Source organism: Lynx canadensis, chromosome B3 (genome assembly GCF_007474595.2).
Source record: "Lynx canadensis isolate LIC74 chromosome B3, mLynCan4.pri.v2, whole genome shotgun sequence".
NCBI lineage: Eukaryota > Metazoa > Chordata > Mammalia > Carnivora > Felidae > Lynx > Lynx canadensis.
The window spans coordinates 48598594-48614860 of record NC_044308.2 but is presented as its reverse complement, the minus strand read 5'-3'; the positions used below and the strand labels follow the sequence as shown (position 1 = coordinate 48614860).

The 16267-nt window shown below is 37.2% G+C and overlaps 1 protein-coding gene across 1 annotated transcript in view; it reads right to left on the bottom strand.

Annotated features, from left to right (window-relative positions):
* PRTG (protogenin) overlaps nucleotides 1–16267 on the bottom strand; it is a 125291-nt gene that overhangs the window by 14781 nt on the left and 94243 nt on the right. Inside the window, exons 12-14 of the mRNA XM_030320260.1 lie at nucleotides 3004–3099; nucleotides 2165–2351; nucleotides 1116–1243 (exon numbers count right to left, since the gene is read on the bottom strand). Of these exons, the coding sequence (XP_030176120.1) occupies nucleotides 1116–1243; nucleotides 2165–2351; nucleotides 3004–3099 (411 nt within the window). The remainder of the gene's footprint in view (nucleotides 1–1115; nucleotides 1244–2164; nucleotides 2352–3003; nucleotides 3100–16267) is intronic.

Sequence of the window (16267 nt, the reverse complement as noted above, 5' to 3'; positions counted from 1 at the left end):
AAAAAAATCTCAGAATCACAGCTATTACAGATCACTAGTGATAAGGGTAAAATACTATCTTTTTTCTTCTTTTTCTGAGAGGTAATTTCATTTTTATAATGTTTAAAACATCATGAAAAAGGATATGGTAGATTCCTAGATGGGGAATTACTGAATCAGAGGGTGTAAGCATGTTTAGGACTTTTGATATTGTTTTGCCAAACTGATAACTAGAAAAGTTTACAATTCCACCAGTAGCAACTGTCCATTAAATATTGAGTCTCATACCCCGTTTAGGTATTGAATTTAAACTACATTTATTACTAAAATGTACAGAATATATATTTAGCTGATCCAGGAAGCCACTGAAGGAAATACTTCTGAGACCAAAATATTTAGTTATTCTCCAAAAAGTTGTGAATCAGTGAGTTTACAGGGCAGACTTTAGACTAATGATTTGTATCTGGGAAAGCAGTAAAGTCTTGGGATTTTAGGTGACCCCAGTTTAATATGAACTAAAAGTATGAAGAGCTGGGTTTTGGTACCACATCACATATGGGAATACAGCCAAAACCACAGTAAAGAGGCCCTATGTTCACTGGAGTAAATGTCCTTCTTTTGTTTCTCTCAGCATAATTAGAACAGAGCCGCAATGGTCCTTATATAGATCATCCATTCCTTTACCTTCATCCTAGAGAAAAGGAAATGCAGTCCCACAGACATGAAATACCTCAGCAAGAGGCACAGGTAAGCTACAGAAATGGTGCTCAGTCAGGGATCACATTCACCGCACTGTGCACATAACCTACCACTCACATTTGCTCTAATGTGGGCTCCTAACATCATTAAATACGCTATTTCCTTCCATTTTTAATTATTTGGGTGCAGTCTTGAATAGCACACCTGATTTTAGAAAATTTAATGTTCCCTAAAGAGAGGGGCTAGACTTAAGCCCATCTACTTGTGCAATACATGCGGTAAGAGGAACTTTTAAAAAAATATATAATAAAAAAAAATAAATTTCAAAAGTTAAGAAACAAAACAAATGCATACAGGTCAACCAAGGTGGCAACAAGGGTAGTATCTTTTTTAAAGCGACACATATATATTTTTACACATTTAGATAACTGTTTTACCTTCTGGAAGCGTAGAATGGTAGACAACAGGGCTCCAGGGACTGGAAAGCTGATCCACATGCAATCGTACAGCAAATTCATATTTGGTGTTGGGTTCTAGACCCTGAACTAACATGTGAGTTTCTGATCTATAATAACGAGCAATGAAGTTGTTAATGCTGGTAGTGCATTGTTTCTAAAAGATTATCAGTATTTCCAGTCAATATAGGTAAAGCATACTGTTCTTATTTATCACCTCATTTTCTTTAAAACAATTTTTTAGCCTAAAAGAGCAATCTCATTTGACTATTAAAATACTACATTTGGTATTATCCTATATAAATTAGCCTACAAGTTGCCTCTCTGAAAGGAAACTAGGAAATTAGCAGTATAGAAACGTCCCAATACAAAATGATTTCCTCTGAAATACTACAAGTCAAATCATTCTTTTTTTAAAGTTTATTTATTTTGAGAGAGAGAGAGCAAGCATGAGTGGGGGGGTAGGGAGGGGCAGGTGGCTGGGGTGGGGGGAGGGGCAGAGAGAGAATCCCAAACAAGCTCTGTGCAGGCAGCCCCTGAGGTGGGGCTCCATCCCATGAACCTTGAGATCATGACCTAAGCTGAAACCAAGTCATACACTTAACTAACTGAGCCAGTCAGGCGCCCCATCAAATCATTCTTTTAAATCATAATGATGGGCATCTTTCTAACTATAACCAAGAAAACAGAATACTCGTTTTATTTTTTGATGCTAGCATAAAAATGGTCTTTTGTTTCTTCCTTTAACTATGCTAACTTTAGCCACTTGAAAGTAATACTAGCTTCTCATCTAATCTTACTGCATGAGGCTGGGGAAACAACAACAAAAAATCATTTACAGAAACTAACTGTCAAAAGATAGTTTTCAGAACTCGATATGGTAAAGATACAAAACTCCCAGCCATTTTATAAGTAAGGGAAGTCCTGAGACAAGTGCTTTCAGGTAAAGCTTAAGCTGGCCGAAGATGGTAAGAAACAAGTATGAGTGGGGAAAAGAGCAAAGAAAAACACTATTAATAGAAGCTACATACGTTTGAAGGTATAGAACCAAAGAAGCGTTCTGCAGGCCGACAGGGTTACAGCGGATGGTGTAGTTAATTATTTGTGCAGTGGTGAATGCAGGCCTCCTCCAGTGCAGGAAGATGGAAGATGAGGTGTTAGCCTTCGCATAGAGATGGTGGGGTGGTGGTGGAGGAGGAACCATGCGATCACGAACAGCTATTGAAAAAGACAATGTTACTTTACTGCATGGCATAATATTACTATAGAAAGTGGCAAAATGATAAAATCATAACTCCCCACAATATAAGTTGGCTGTAAGTCTTTCTTCCACTAAAGTGGTTCATAGATACACCTAGAGATGTATCATTTAATTCTCAGCAACTCTTCCATGAGTTAGAGAAGGAATCAAATATTATCAATACTTAGATTGTAAAACAGAAGCACTGAGAAGTCAAACTACCAGCTTGAAACATCCAGAAGGCCAGCAATGGACTTAAAATTAAACCCAAACCCTCTTCAGTAGCAATAAGCCCTAACAGGTCTTAGCACAAGTAATACTGAACAGAAATTGGAAGAAAATATTAGCCTCAAGGTTAAAGCAGAAGGTATTCAGGGTTATTTTTCCCAGTTAAATTTCTAATGGTCTTTTGCTTGCAAAAGTAAAATAAGTTCTTATAATTAAATACATCTCACTTAAATATTTATTTTGAGCAGGTACTTGCTGAAGATAACTATGTTAGGCACCATGGAAGATGTAAGACCACCAACGATTCCAACTAGTAATGAGACTTAAATCTACAGAAGGAAGAGGAGAAAAAAGACTGTGAACCATACAGAGTTAAAATGTGCTACCATAACTCTTACTTACACACGCATCCTGGAGTGCTGACTGTCTGGTCTGCCTGATAGCCATCTTCTATGTTGTTGTAAGCCAGTAGCCTCACGTGGTATTTTCTTCTGGGGTCTATAAAGAAACTGACAGGTAATAATTTGGTCCAGCCTTCTAGATATCACCAAAGGTTCTAGAACCTTTCTAGATTTTGTTTTAAAAATCTTCTGAATGCCTCACAGTTTGAGATGTTTTTTTCCTTTCCCTATCCTATATAGTGACTCAGCAATTCACCTTAGTATGACCTTGCTAGTGTGACTATTAGTTATTTAAAATTTTACTTAACCTCATTTCAGATAGTAACATTACCACTATTACTCTTCCTCCTCCTCCTCCTCCTCAACTGACCAGAGACAGATTCTTGATTCTAAAAGGCAACCTGATGGATCACTTATAAGAGGTTATGTGACATAGAAGTTTTTTGTTTAGTTACTTGAGGGTGGCTAACTTGAAAGCATGGAAATCAAAGTGAGACTATTTCCCCTCAAAGGTAAGAAGAAATATAATCGTCATCCCTTGATACCTTTAAAAATTTTCATAACCATGCGTTATTTATCTCAATGTGTGCCCTTTCCAGAATCTGATTTTCAAGCTGACCCCTAAATTCACCAAGAAAGAAGAGCTGGAGCTCCCTCTACTGGTGTTCATTCACAGTCACAATATGAAAACCAAATTCCATCCCATGCACAAAAAAACAAAAAAAAATTTCAGGTTTTTGAGGATATAAATGGTTATACATTTTAAGTGATACATTTTAGAACATATTCAAGAAGTTTAATGATACAAATATATTTCAGTATGACTGTTTATTATAACATTTAATTATAGAATACTTACTTGGGACAAAAATAAACACTATTGAGAAATACTGTATTTTTCTCTCCCAGCTTTGTTGAGGTACAGTTAACAAATAGAAGTTGTATATATTTAAGGTATACAACGTGATGCTTGACATATGTATACATTGTGTGAAGTGACTACTACAATTGAACTCATAAACATAGCTATCATCTCACATAGTTACCATTTTGTGTGTGTATGTATATTGAAAACAAGATCTACACTTTTAGTAAATCTCAAGTATATAATACAGTATTGAAAGCTATTATAGTCCCCATGCCGTGATAGTACTTAAGATCTCTAGAACTTATTCACCTTACATAAGTGAAACTTTGCACCCTTGAGCAACATCTACCCATGTCCCCCACCCCTGAGCCCCTGGCAATCACCATTCTACTCCCTGCTTCTATGGGCTCAACTGTTTTGGATTCTGCACATTAGTGAAATCATACAGTAATTGTCTTTCTGTGTCTGGTGTATTTCACTATGCATAATATCCTCTAGGTTCGTTCATGTTGTGCAAATGGCAGAATTTTCTTCTTTTTTTTTAAGGCTGAATAATATTCCATTGTGTACATATGCCATGTTTTCTTTATGCATTCACCTGTCAGAAGACATATAGGTTGTTTTATATTTTGGCTACTGTGAAAAATGCTGCAGTGAACATAGGGGTGCAGCTACCTCTTCCAAGATACTGATTTCATTTCCTTTTGATATATATCCAGAAGTAGGACTGCTGGATCATACAGTAGTTATATTCCTAATTTTAATGTATTCCTATGTAATACTTGTCTAAATTATAATAAACGCAGAAATACATTCTACATTTCATAAGGGAAAAATCATCCCTTATATATATATAAATCCCTTATATACATATACATATATATATATATATATATATATATATATAAAATCCCTTATATATATATAAATATCTCCAATGTGGAAAAACTTATACTAAACGGATAAAAATAATTGTAGAGTGAATTTAAACATTTAAAAATCCAAAAATAAAATGTAAAGTTTATTAAAATTTTCAAAATAATTTAAGAGTTTGTACATTTAAAAACTGATATATTCTAATATTTAATATTAAAATGCATTAAAAGGAGAACAATTTATACAACTTAGAACATTTCTATATTTATTAAAAAGTAGGAAGACTAATATTTGATTATACTAAAAAAATGCTTTTTGAGACATTATCTCATTTGAGTACAACAAAATTCTATAATATATATGTTATTCCCATTCTATAAACCGTGGTACCAAGGTATTGACTAGATGTCCAGGGTTACACAAAGCTAAACTAAGATATTTCTATGACCAAGAACATATAGGGTCCTTTAAATTTACACAAATACATGGACTTTTGTCATAACAGGTTAAGTCTGTCTCCTTAGAATGAATTTTAAAATAGAAATATTTTAAAACATTTTATAAAATAATTGCAGAAAACACAGAAATATATTTGGATTTCATTACTCAATGATTTCCAACATTTAGCACTAAAATTCTAAGATTCAAAGATTTCTGTTCAGATTAATGGCTACTTAATTTTAATCTGTGTTCTTCTTTCCTTCCTCCTAACATACTGCTAAACTCCTTAGTCAACTGAATCCTGAGTGTCATCTTATAAATACTCCCTCTGAAGGGGTACAAATGGAATTCATTTGGCTCTCTGCAGTCTAGTTCTTCAAACATATTTATTGTCTCTACTCAATCAGAAGAGTATCTTTAGGAAAGTCTCCTGGGAGTGGGACACGATGCCAGGAATTAGGAAATACTGAAAAGGAAGGATGGATGAGACAGAGTTTGACTAAAGGAGCTCACATTCTCAAGAAGCCAGACATGGATATGGCCAGCTCTCACAGAAAGCTAATTTTTTTCAAGTATTTATTTATTTTTGAGAGAGAATGAGAGAGACAGAGAATCCCAAGCAGGCTCTGCACTGTCAGCTCAGAGCCCGATGTGGGACTCAAACTCATGAACCACAAGATTACCTGAGCCAAAATCAAGAGTCAGACGCTTAACCAAGTGAGCTATCCAGGGGCCCCACAAAAAGCTGATTTTGATGAGGGTTATGAGTCTGGGTGGAGAGATTAATCTTTTTTTCCATTGTGCCATCAATCAACACTTCATGAATATTTCTCTTCAACGGTTATTTTTAGTCCTAAAATTGATTTCATTTTCCCTTTTTCCTCTTTAAAAAAACAAGCTGCCTACATTAAATTCTAAACCCCAAATTCACCTTTTCTTGTTGATCAGACAGAAGAGGCCTATGTATCCTGAGAAAATGAAAGAAAAGAGTTGCTCCCTGAACACACCCAGCACCTGCACGACCCACTCAGCATAGACTCTATAACCAGCCAGCATGAGGAGGAGCAGTCTTCTTGTGCCCATCTGGAAATCACCAAGTCACCAGAGGAACCATCTCAGTGCTGGGTTCCTTCCCCTGCTCGTTTCCATGAGATCAGGAAAAGGCAAGTTATTAGACTAGCAAACCAACTACATCAGGTGCATGAGATTCCTTTGTATCCACACACACAAAAGTACAAGATCCAGGATAATTTTGCAAACGGTTTTAGCAGAAAAAATTAGAACAGAAGACATACTATGTGGAAAAAAAGAATCTGAGAGAGAAAATCCATTTAATGTTTGTTCACATCTGATCAACTCTTTATGCTTTTCAAAGAATCTCCTTTAAAAAAATAAAAGTGACAGGTTGGGGACCATACTGAGCAGTGGGCCATGTGCATTTGCCATGTGCTCCTGTAAGGCTTTAAGAAATAGGACTCCAACCTCAAAATCTAGTCGCTACATAATTTTGGTTTGTTAATCCAGAGACCCTGGAACAACATGGCCCATTTTTATGCATCATTTGTTAGAAATTTGATGTCATGGACCCAGGGAACCAGAGCCCTCAAATAATAATGTCAAGATGAACATTATCAGGCCATAGAGTTATCAGCTAAGAAAGAAAACAGAGGACACCTACACAATGAAAAAATTAAAGTAAAAAAAAAAACAACACAAAACATCTGTTAGGACCAACTTATTAAATATAGTTAAATGCATAAGTAATATACCTTAGCATAAGTAGCACAAGTACTCAAACTCTACAGTTCTGAAAAGACCCTCCATTGCATAAAGGACAGAGCAGAGACCCAGGATCAACACTGAAATGACACAGAGAACCAGTTTCCAAGGCCTGCTAACGGCCCTTCTCGAGTCAATCATTGCCACATATGTGGTGCTTGGTTACATGAGACTCAGCAGACTTAGGCTATATGTGGTTTAGGGGGAAAACAGCAGAGTCAGGAAGAGCAGCCACAAAGAATAGTACAGGCCTTCCCAAAACCCAGTGAGGGAAAAAGGAGAAAGGGAGAGAGTTGGTCCCATTTGCTTCAAAACTCAACACAAGGGGCATAAAAACCACTCATGAGAGTTAATTCTTAATGGTCTCAGGAGTGATGGCTCAGATAGGTAGTACTTGGATTTATGGTTAACCTTGCTTAAAGATTTAGCAATATATAGAGATGAAAGGTCAAGAAAGAAAGCTCAAATTAACACTAATCTCTAGTGAGTGTCAGCTTAAGTTAACATGACCATGGTCCCAGCCAGAATAACTTGTACCTTTTATTACAAAGTCAACCTTTGGCAGAAAAATGAAGATCTCCTTCCTAAAACATTGTTATGGCTACACCCCTTCTCTTTTCTCCTCTGGCTCTAGGACTTGCCTCACCTTCTTTCCTTTCTGATTCATTCTCACTACCAACCCTTCCACCCTGGTGTGTTTCACATCAGGAGGCATCAGAACCAGAAGTCTGGTCACAGGTATCAAACAAACATTTATCAAGTACCTACTCAAAGTCAGGCACTATACGAAGACTCAAGGATTAGGAAGCCATTTTAATTGCTTTTAATTTCAGTCTACCAGAGTATAGACTGGCAAATGAATATTCTGTATGTATTATTTACTAACCATACAGTCTTGAGCATAGTTTTTAGTTTGCTAAGCCTTGTTATTTTCATTTGGAAAATAGAGATATAATCCCTTACAGGGATTTTAAGAGTCCCAAATGAAATTATGCCTATTAAAAACTCTGTACAGTTCCTGTAATTAGTAAATGTCCAATATTATTGTTGTTATGATAATGAGGAAAGTTGCCCAGGAGAGCAGAAAAGATTCTACCAAGAATGTGGTGCACTTAAACTTGGGAATTCATCTCTGTGAAGGTAAATAAATATACAGGCATGGTCGAGAATCCAGAATGTCAGTAAATTAGCTGTTAGCAAATACTAATGCTGAGCTCCAACTATTCTCTGTCCTCATTAATATTCCCTGGTTTGGGGAGCAGGAAAAGGCTCCAAGTATGTGTCTGACATGTATTTATGATTGAAAGAGTTCTGTTCTGTGTTTATGGTCACTAAGAATGCTTGCTGTTTTGGCAACCATGTCACATGGTATATAACACTCTCAGTTTCAAAACCACCTTCACCCACATCTTTCATGTTAATTTGATACTCTCTCATCTGCTAACAAAGAAACTACCTGATGATATAAATTCTTTGGGAAACAACGTAATAGATTTCTTCCCTAATGGAAGGACAGATTGTTTTATGAAATGGAAATATGGAAGTTTGAGGACAAACATTACGAACAGCAAGCAGATGGAGACAACAAATTCAGTTAATTATAACCAGTTTTAACAATTAGGTATTTACTACCCTCAATGACTACAACTCAGAGCAAGAAAAAAAGTTCAATAAAATGAGATTTGCCATAATGCCAAAATCTTTTAAAGATGTACTAATCAAGGACCTAAAATCCATTCTAAAAGCATATGATTTAACAATAATTGCAAGTTAATGGTATCTTTAGACATCTTAAGTAACCTTCAAAAACTGTGCTATAATATACCCAATTTTCATTGCATACATGTTCCCAAAGACCACGAAACAACAAAAAACTCAGGTCTTCCAGTGCTTTACCTGAATAACTTGCATTTCTCTTCTCTAACACTAGATGGCATCTATGTGCCTATATGGAGAGTGATGGCCCCCACTCATCCAGCTAGCGAAGGTGGAAGCCATTCAGGTACCAGCTAAAACTATGAACGAGCAATTCAAAACAGGTATGCATGATATACGGCTGTTGCTTAAGTTTCACCAAATGAAGGCCTGCATGAAATGCAAGGCAATGAAAAGAAAAAAGAGTGCCTTGGATTAGTATTTGTCATATATATGAATATTTCACATGGAGTTTATAAAACCCTGTGAGCTAGGTTATTGCTTTTGTCACCCAACCTCTATAGAGAAGGATGCTGAGACAAACAGAAGACAACTTTCCTAATGACTCAGCGCTACTTGGAAGCTAAGATACAGTCTAGCACAATCCTGATGGTCTGCGCTGTCAGGCCCAGGCTGCCTGGATTCCAATTCTAACTTGGTCACTACTGTGCAACCTGGGGGAAGTTAATTTCTCTCTGTACCTTGGTTAAAATCACCTGTAAGATAGCTATGATGACAATAACACAATCTACCTCTCGAGGCTGTTAGGAAGAGGAAATAAATTTATTCACAAAGTTTTTACAAGAGTGCCAACGTATAACAATAATGTTATACTGATGAAAACATTAATAGTAATAAAATAATTATTATCAGCAACACATAACTCCAAATCCCTGCTCCCTCTCAGGGAGAAGGGCAGGCTAGCATAGTGATTAAAGGTACAGACTCTGGAACCAGACTACTTGGGTTTGAATTGAGTTTCCTCATCTGTAAAATGGAAATTGAATGGGTTTATATTTGTAAAAAGCTTTTTTTTTTTTTAATTTTTTTTTAACGTTTATTTATTTTGAGACAGAGAGAGACAGAGCATGAACGGGGGAGGGGCAGAGAGAGAGGGAGACACAGAACCGGAAGCAGGCTCCAGGCTCTGAGCCATCAGCCCAGAGCCCGACGCGGGGCTCGAACCCACAGAACGTGAGATCGTGACCTGAGCTGAAGTCGGACGCCCAACCAACTGAGCCACCCAGGCACCCCTGTAAAAAGCTTTTTAAAATGCCTGGCACTTAGTAGATACTTTCCAGTAATAAATAAATAAATGTAGAGGAGAGGGCTGGTTTGAGAATTAGGGGATTTGGATTTTAATCTTTGATTTTGTAGCTGTGTGGCTTCAAAGGCAGTCTCCTGGAACTTGGTATCCTCATCTTTTTTTTTTTTAATGTTTATTTACTTTTGAGAGAGAGAGAGAGAGAGACAGAGTGCAAGTGAGGGAGGGACAGAGAGAGAGGGAGACACAGAATCTGAAGCAGGCTCCAGGCTCTGAACTGTTAGCATAGAGCCCGAGGAGGGGCTTGAACTCAGGAACTGCAAGATCATGACCTGAGCCGAAGTTGGACACTCAACCAGCCGCCCCTCAGTTTCCTCATCTTTAAGATTAGCAAATTAAAATAATCAGTTTGTTTCAAATTTGTTTCCATAGCAGTGTGTTAGGGGAGCTAAGACAAAGGTACAAATAATTATGCAAGACAGGAAAAACTGCTACAAAGAGATCTGTTAAAGCTCTAAGGGAATTCAAAAGAAGGAGAGGTTACTGGTAGTTTTTTTTTTTTTTTTTTTTTTTAGGAGAGGGAGGCTTCACTGAAGAAGTGCATGTGAGGACAATTTAATTTTTATAGTAAGTACAGGGAAGAAGAGAGAAAGGCCAAAGATAGAATATAAGCAAAGGCTCAGGGACAGGAACATGTGGATCAGGGATGAGTAATGGGGAAGAGTTCAATGAAGGGTGCATGAGTGAAAGTCATGTAGAATAGTTAGGCTAAGGGTAGATCTCAGAGAGCTTTGAGAGCCAGGCTAGCCATTGTGGATTTTGTTATACATACACACAAGATGGCTTGACTAAATGGAATTGTTGAAAGAAGGGATTAATGAGAAGGAGTCTGAAAGCTCCCAAGTTTCCAGCCTGTGCTGACCAACAGAAATAGAAGAAGATATGCTTGGAGGAGCCAATGACATGCTGAACCAGAGATGCCAGAGGAACCAAGTGGAGGTGACCAGGGGTGTAGGCTGGAGCAAGTAGTGAGGATGGAGAACGACATTCAGCAGTCATGTACACAGAGGACGGGGTACCAAGGAGAGAAGAGACAGCAGGGACTAGAAACCTAGGTGTGAGATAGGAAGTGGTGTTAAGAAGTCATGAGGAAAACCCGGAAGGTATAATATCACAGGAGTTATGAGAAGAAGATTGGTTGGCAATGTCCAGTGCTATAGAGAAGTCACTGAGGGTAAAAGTGATATCTGGTATTTATGTCGTTTAACAGAGTAAATTCATCAGGAAGGGGTGGGGTTGAGGGGGTAGCAGAAAGGAAGCGGTGGGACGCTGGAGGCACAGCAATAAAAAGCAGAATGTAAGTAAAAATGCATTATCTTCTGATATGCAGTATCATCAGATACTGAAGTATCTTCTGAAAATAAAAATGTTTACAGAGGTATCTAGCTCTATGTGGTAGCAGAATTTTTAGTTATTCTGGTTCTTATATTTCTACCTGCTCAATAATAAATATGAATTTCTTTGGTAATAATAAAACAGTACTTTATATGTATTATCTTAAATGATCTTATAACAGCCTATATATTAAGAATTTTTTTTATAGACAAGGATACCTTCTATGTAAGTAAATTAGCTTTCATTTCAAAATTAACCACTCTTCTATACAGAATATCCAAAAATGTATTTCAAACTTCCCAGATCCTTTAGTATGTTAGAAATAACCAAAACTTGTTTTGATTCTTCAAAATCATCCTTATTAGCATCAATTACTATAGCTTCCATAGCAAAGAGTGGTTGGTTGGTTGGTTTTTAACTTATTTTTGTTGACCTTCAGCTCCAATTCTGCTTCTGGGCCTATTTTCTGAAAAGCCAGGGGCCCTATAATCACTAATGTTTGAGAAGCCAGATACCAAAACATGTTGGAACATGTGTAAATTAAGAGAACACATTCTGACAAATGGCATCGTTTCTTACTGAGTGGCTTCATGACTTAAACCTTTTTTGTGACTCACTTCTGGGTTTTAGGTGATCTTTGAAGTAGGCCCGGATGGGGTGGGTGATATTAATATATATTCAAAGTAGCCAAATACACAGAACAAAAACAGAATAATCAAGAGTTGTAAATATTAAAGAATAAATTAACTTTAAGGAGAAAACATTTAAGAATTCCAGTCTTATCAGATTTTGATCATTGTTCGGTCCTTAAACTTCTCTAAGTACAAAAGGTAAAAATCAACAGACTCACTTAGGAAGTTTCCACACCATACCTTCTTCCAAACACTATGGAGGCCAAGTGTTCTCTGATGGAAGATAAACTCAGACAGTAAAACTGACAGACATCAATTCAAACTTTAGTGTTTTGCTCTAACACTAACATTTCCAGAAGTCTGGTCTCCTGGAAAATGCATAACAGAAAACCATTATTTACAAAGTATTTAGCTGTGGACCAACAGAAGGAGAGAGTGTTGGCGTCATGAAAACCAGGCCTGTTTGCTTGAGCTGTTGTGTTGGTGAGGTTCCAGAAGCCTTCAGAAGAGCCAGGCCAGAGTGGACAAGTCCAGGGTAGATAAATGAAGCGAACACCTGAGGTCAGGACCATGGAAAAACGTTTACCTGACATGAATAAATACACCTCTGACATCATTTCTAAATTTCAAATATGAGTAAGACTTAATGAATTTTATTCCCCATTCTTCTAGGGAAAACTGATCAGGTGGTGGGGAAAATAATTTTCCTGAGACCAAAGGAAGATAAAACAACTTCATCTACTTTGGGATAGTCCCTGTCACTTGGCTCAGTTTAGACATGGAACACATTTGATACAATGTCTTAGGAAAATACAAAGCATTATTTTAAACATCGCCATGCACTACCTTAAATGATTTACGTAAAATACCACTAAAGAAAGCTTTGCTTATGTTAGCCACAACGTGTCACACTTAAGATGGCTTTAGAGTATTAAAAAAGTGTATCAAATAAATTAGACTATATATGCAGAGGTAAGCAGCAATCTGAAAATTTGCTGATGTAAAGTCACTGCATGTGAAGTCTGGAAATGTTGAATTAGGAAATGCTCAGAATAAGTGACAAAGGTGAAATTCTGAAGGATGAAGCCTAGTGTCTGGCCCGATGTACATTTTTAATTTAATCTTTTGTGTTACAAGGTTTTGTGCAGGCCTTTTCAGGGCCATTGTTCCCCTGTGGTCTGACTGGAGAGCCCCTTGGTCTGGCTAGCCAGGGTGACTGCACTGCCCCCAAGCCTGTCCCTCCAACACAATACCCCCCATATAATTATTCAGAGAAGAGGCCAACAGTATGACTGCTGTGACACCTGGGTCGTGGCCTCTGACACAGGATCTGGGGCCAGCCCAAGTCTGGTCCAGCAGCAGAGGAGCAGGAAAAATGCTAAGGGGGATGGGTGGGAAAGGAAAGCAGAGTGAAATACTCTGCTTTAAAATGTGATGTTTAAACACACAGTAACAAAAACACAAATCACATGTGAACAATGTGATTCGCCTTCAAGTTATCCAAACGTTGTTAGGTTTGTACATGTTTCTCCCGTCCGAGAAACTGAGGGAGAAACCCTAGGGACATGAGCCGAGCAGGCCTCTTTCAAGTGGGAATTCTTTGTCTTCTGTCATCAAAGTTAATTCATGGAAAAAGTTAATTCCTGATGGTTAAAACAATGCCTGACAGGAGGGTGCTATACGCGGATTTAAAAACAGAGGTTTTCAGCTAAAAAAAAAAAAAACAACTATAAATTTTACTTTAAGCCTTGATTAAAAATTTCATCCTCCTTTTGTTTATAAACTGAATCTCTGTAAGGCATTGTTAATGATAAACATTTTTCCTATCACATTATAAATTTAAAGGAGTTTTATTATGCTCACTATGCTGAAATGTTGTAAGTCTGCCCTGTGATAATACAGAATATTTGAGTGTAAAATGACACAACAGCAGATGGAGTGGGCACTCCCCCACTCTCCAACCTACCCTGCATGTTCTGGGTAACACCTTTCTGTGGAAGCTGATGGTAGAGTATTTGTCTAAACCTGAAATGACTCAGTGCCTTTTGTTCTGCCCCCCTGAAGGGCCTTAAGACAAATAACACCTCTCACTCCCAGTGAAAACATCCCCTCTCCTACTGAGTGTAGGATAATTTAGAAGAAAGTTCTTTGTACATGACATTTGAGAATCCGTTTCCTACCAAAATAAGTATACCCTATTGATAATCTCTATTTTAAAAACCTCCCCCCGCTCCCCAAAGACTGGGATTGTTTTGCAAAATCCAGAAGCAAATGGCTTTTTCGATCATACTTTGTTCACTAATATTTTGTTCATGTTATTTTCTGAACATGCGATTTCATTTTTATACATCTATCAGGCTTTCAAGACTTCTTGTAACAACTATTTTTCATTTTTGACAAATGCATTACTTGAGGCTGTCTGGATAAGAAATACATGGTGCTGAAGATTCCTACCTGAATGTTGCCATGAACGTTGCTGATTTACATCCAAACCCTGAAAAATGAATCTCCCACAAACACAGTTTTTGATCTTTTATGTTCTTTTCTTATGATACCCCTTTCCCTTTATGAATCCCTGCAGAAGAAAGGCACCTCATTGGTCCAATTTTGCAAGATGAGACAGCAAAGCCACCACATCATCAATTAATGGAATGATGTCAATGGTTGATACTTCCTTTGGGGTGGGGAGGAGAAAAAGGAACACTTCAAAAGACCAGCGGCTTCACGGTCCCCAAATTTATGATAGCTTTATGTGAACAGTACTAACGAGGCTGGTCCTTTAAGTCCTGAATAACTTAAAAATGAATAAAATGGAGGGGCTCCTGCCTGGCTCAGTTGGAGCATGCACCTTTTGGGTTGTGAGTTCAAGCCCCACATTGGGCAGAGAGCTTACATTTTTAAAAAAATTAAAAAAAAAATTTTAATCAATAAAAAGCAGTAATTGCTGATTATAAGAATTTATAAATATAAGATGAAAATGTCTTAGAATGCTAGAGTAGATGCAGTCTCCTAGGACAACTTAAGGGGCTGTAAAATTTACAAATAAAGTTTACTTAAGAAAATGAAACAAATTCCTTTAATCATGTTGCTATTTCTATCCCGAGCAATTCTTATACTAAAAACATCCAAGTACTTGACTTCTGATACTGTACTCGGCTTGGCATTTGTTTAAGTAGCTGCTCTGTCTGCCAGCACACTCACGCTGTCTGTCTCACATACATCACTGCCTTACAAACAATATTTTTATAGACTGACAGAGAGAGCCTATTCATGACAACCAAACTTCCCCTGAAGCCACGAAATAAATTTCCTTCCAGGACTAACATTTCTCTGTTTCACTGTCATGGGCTCGCCATGCCATTTTGACCCTTTTGTGAGGCAACATGAAAATACCATCTATCATCTCCTGAACCACGGCGACTTGGTCGGAGGTGCACAGTTTCATTGCAAAAACATCTGTGGTTTGATAACCATTCCTCCAAATCTCAGCCCTCAGCAGTAAAAAGCATGCTTACAAGATGGGAAGGATGCAGGTAGACAGCTTGAAACCAATCTTAAATTTCTTCTCAAGTGGGAAATGCAAGCCAGCGAAGTATCGGCCTCATCAATCATAGTGATAAAACACAATTGTTATTTATGTATGCCTCCTTTAAAATTCACAAGAAGCACTGTTACAACAATTTATTTAAACTTTGCTGAATGTATCACTCTGAAATCAATGTTAATGTTAGCAGATAAGGGAATTCTGGGAGTTTTTTGATACAAGCGGGTGTAGGTTATTACCATGTTAATTGCCTATAAACAGCCTACTCAAATTTTATATAAGCCTTAAATCTTTCAGGTATTAAGACACTGAAGATCACTGAGGTACTGGAAAGTATTCACTGTATCTTAAAATGGTTTTCAACACATATAATAGAGAATCTCAAACAACTGAGCATACAGAGTTAAATCAAAAGGATTTTCTGATAAATAAAACATTGAACAGAAGATCCAAGGTTTCTTATACTTAATATCTGTTATTTCAAACAATATCTATTGTTTTAACCATGTGCATAGTCATGGTAAACACATCCCTAATTTGGAGAAACTGATTAAAGATTAAAAACAGAATACTGGGCATGTTTTACCTTTTAAATTATTTTTTAAACATTTTGATGATATGCTTTATTATTCTCTTACTTGCATGTGCAAGTAAGTGAACACACACATTTTCTTTTATTGAGCCATCATACTTCACACCTAAATACTTGGACATGCTTCTCCTGAGGGCAAGGACATTCTCTCCTACATAACCATAGTACCATTATTAGGT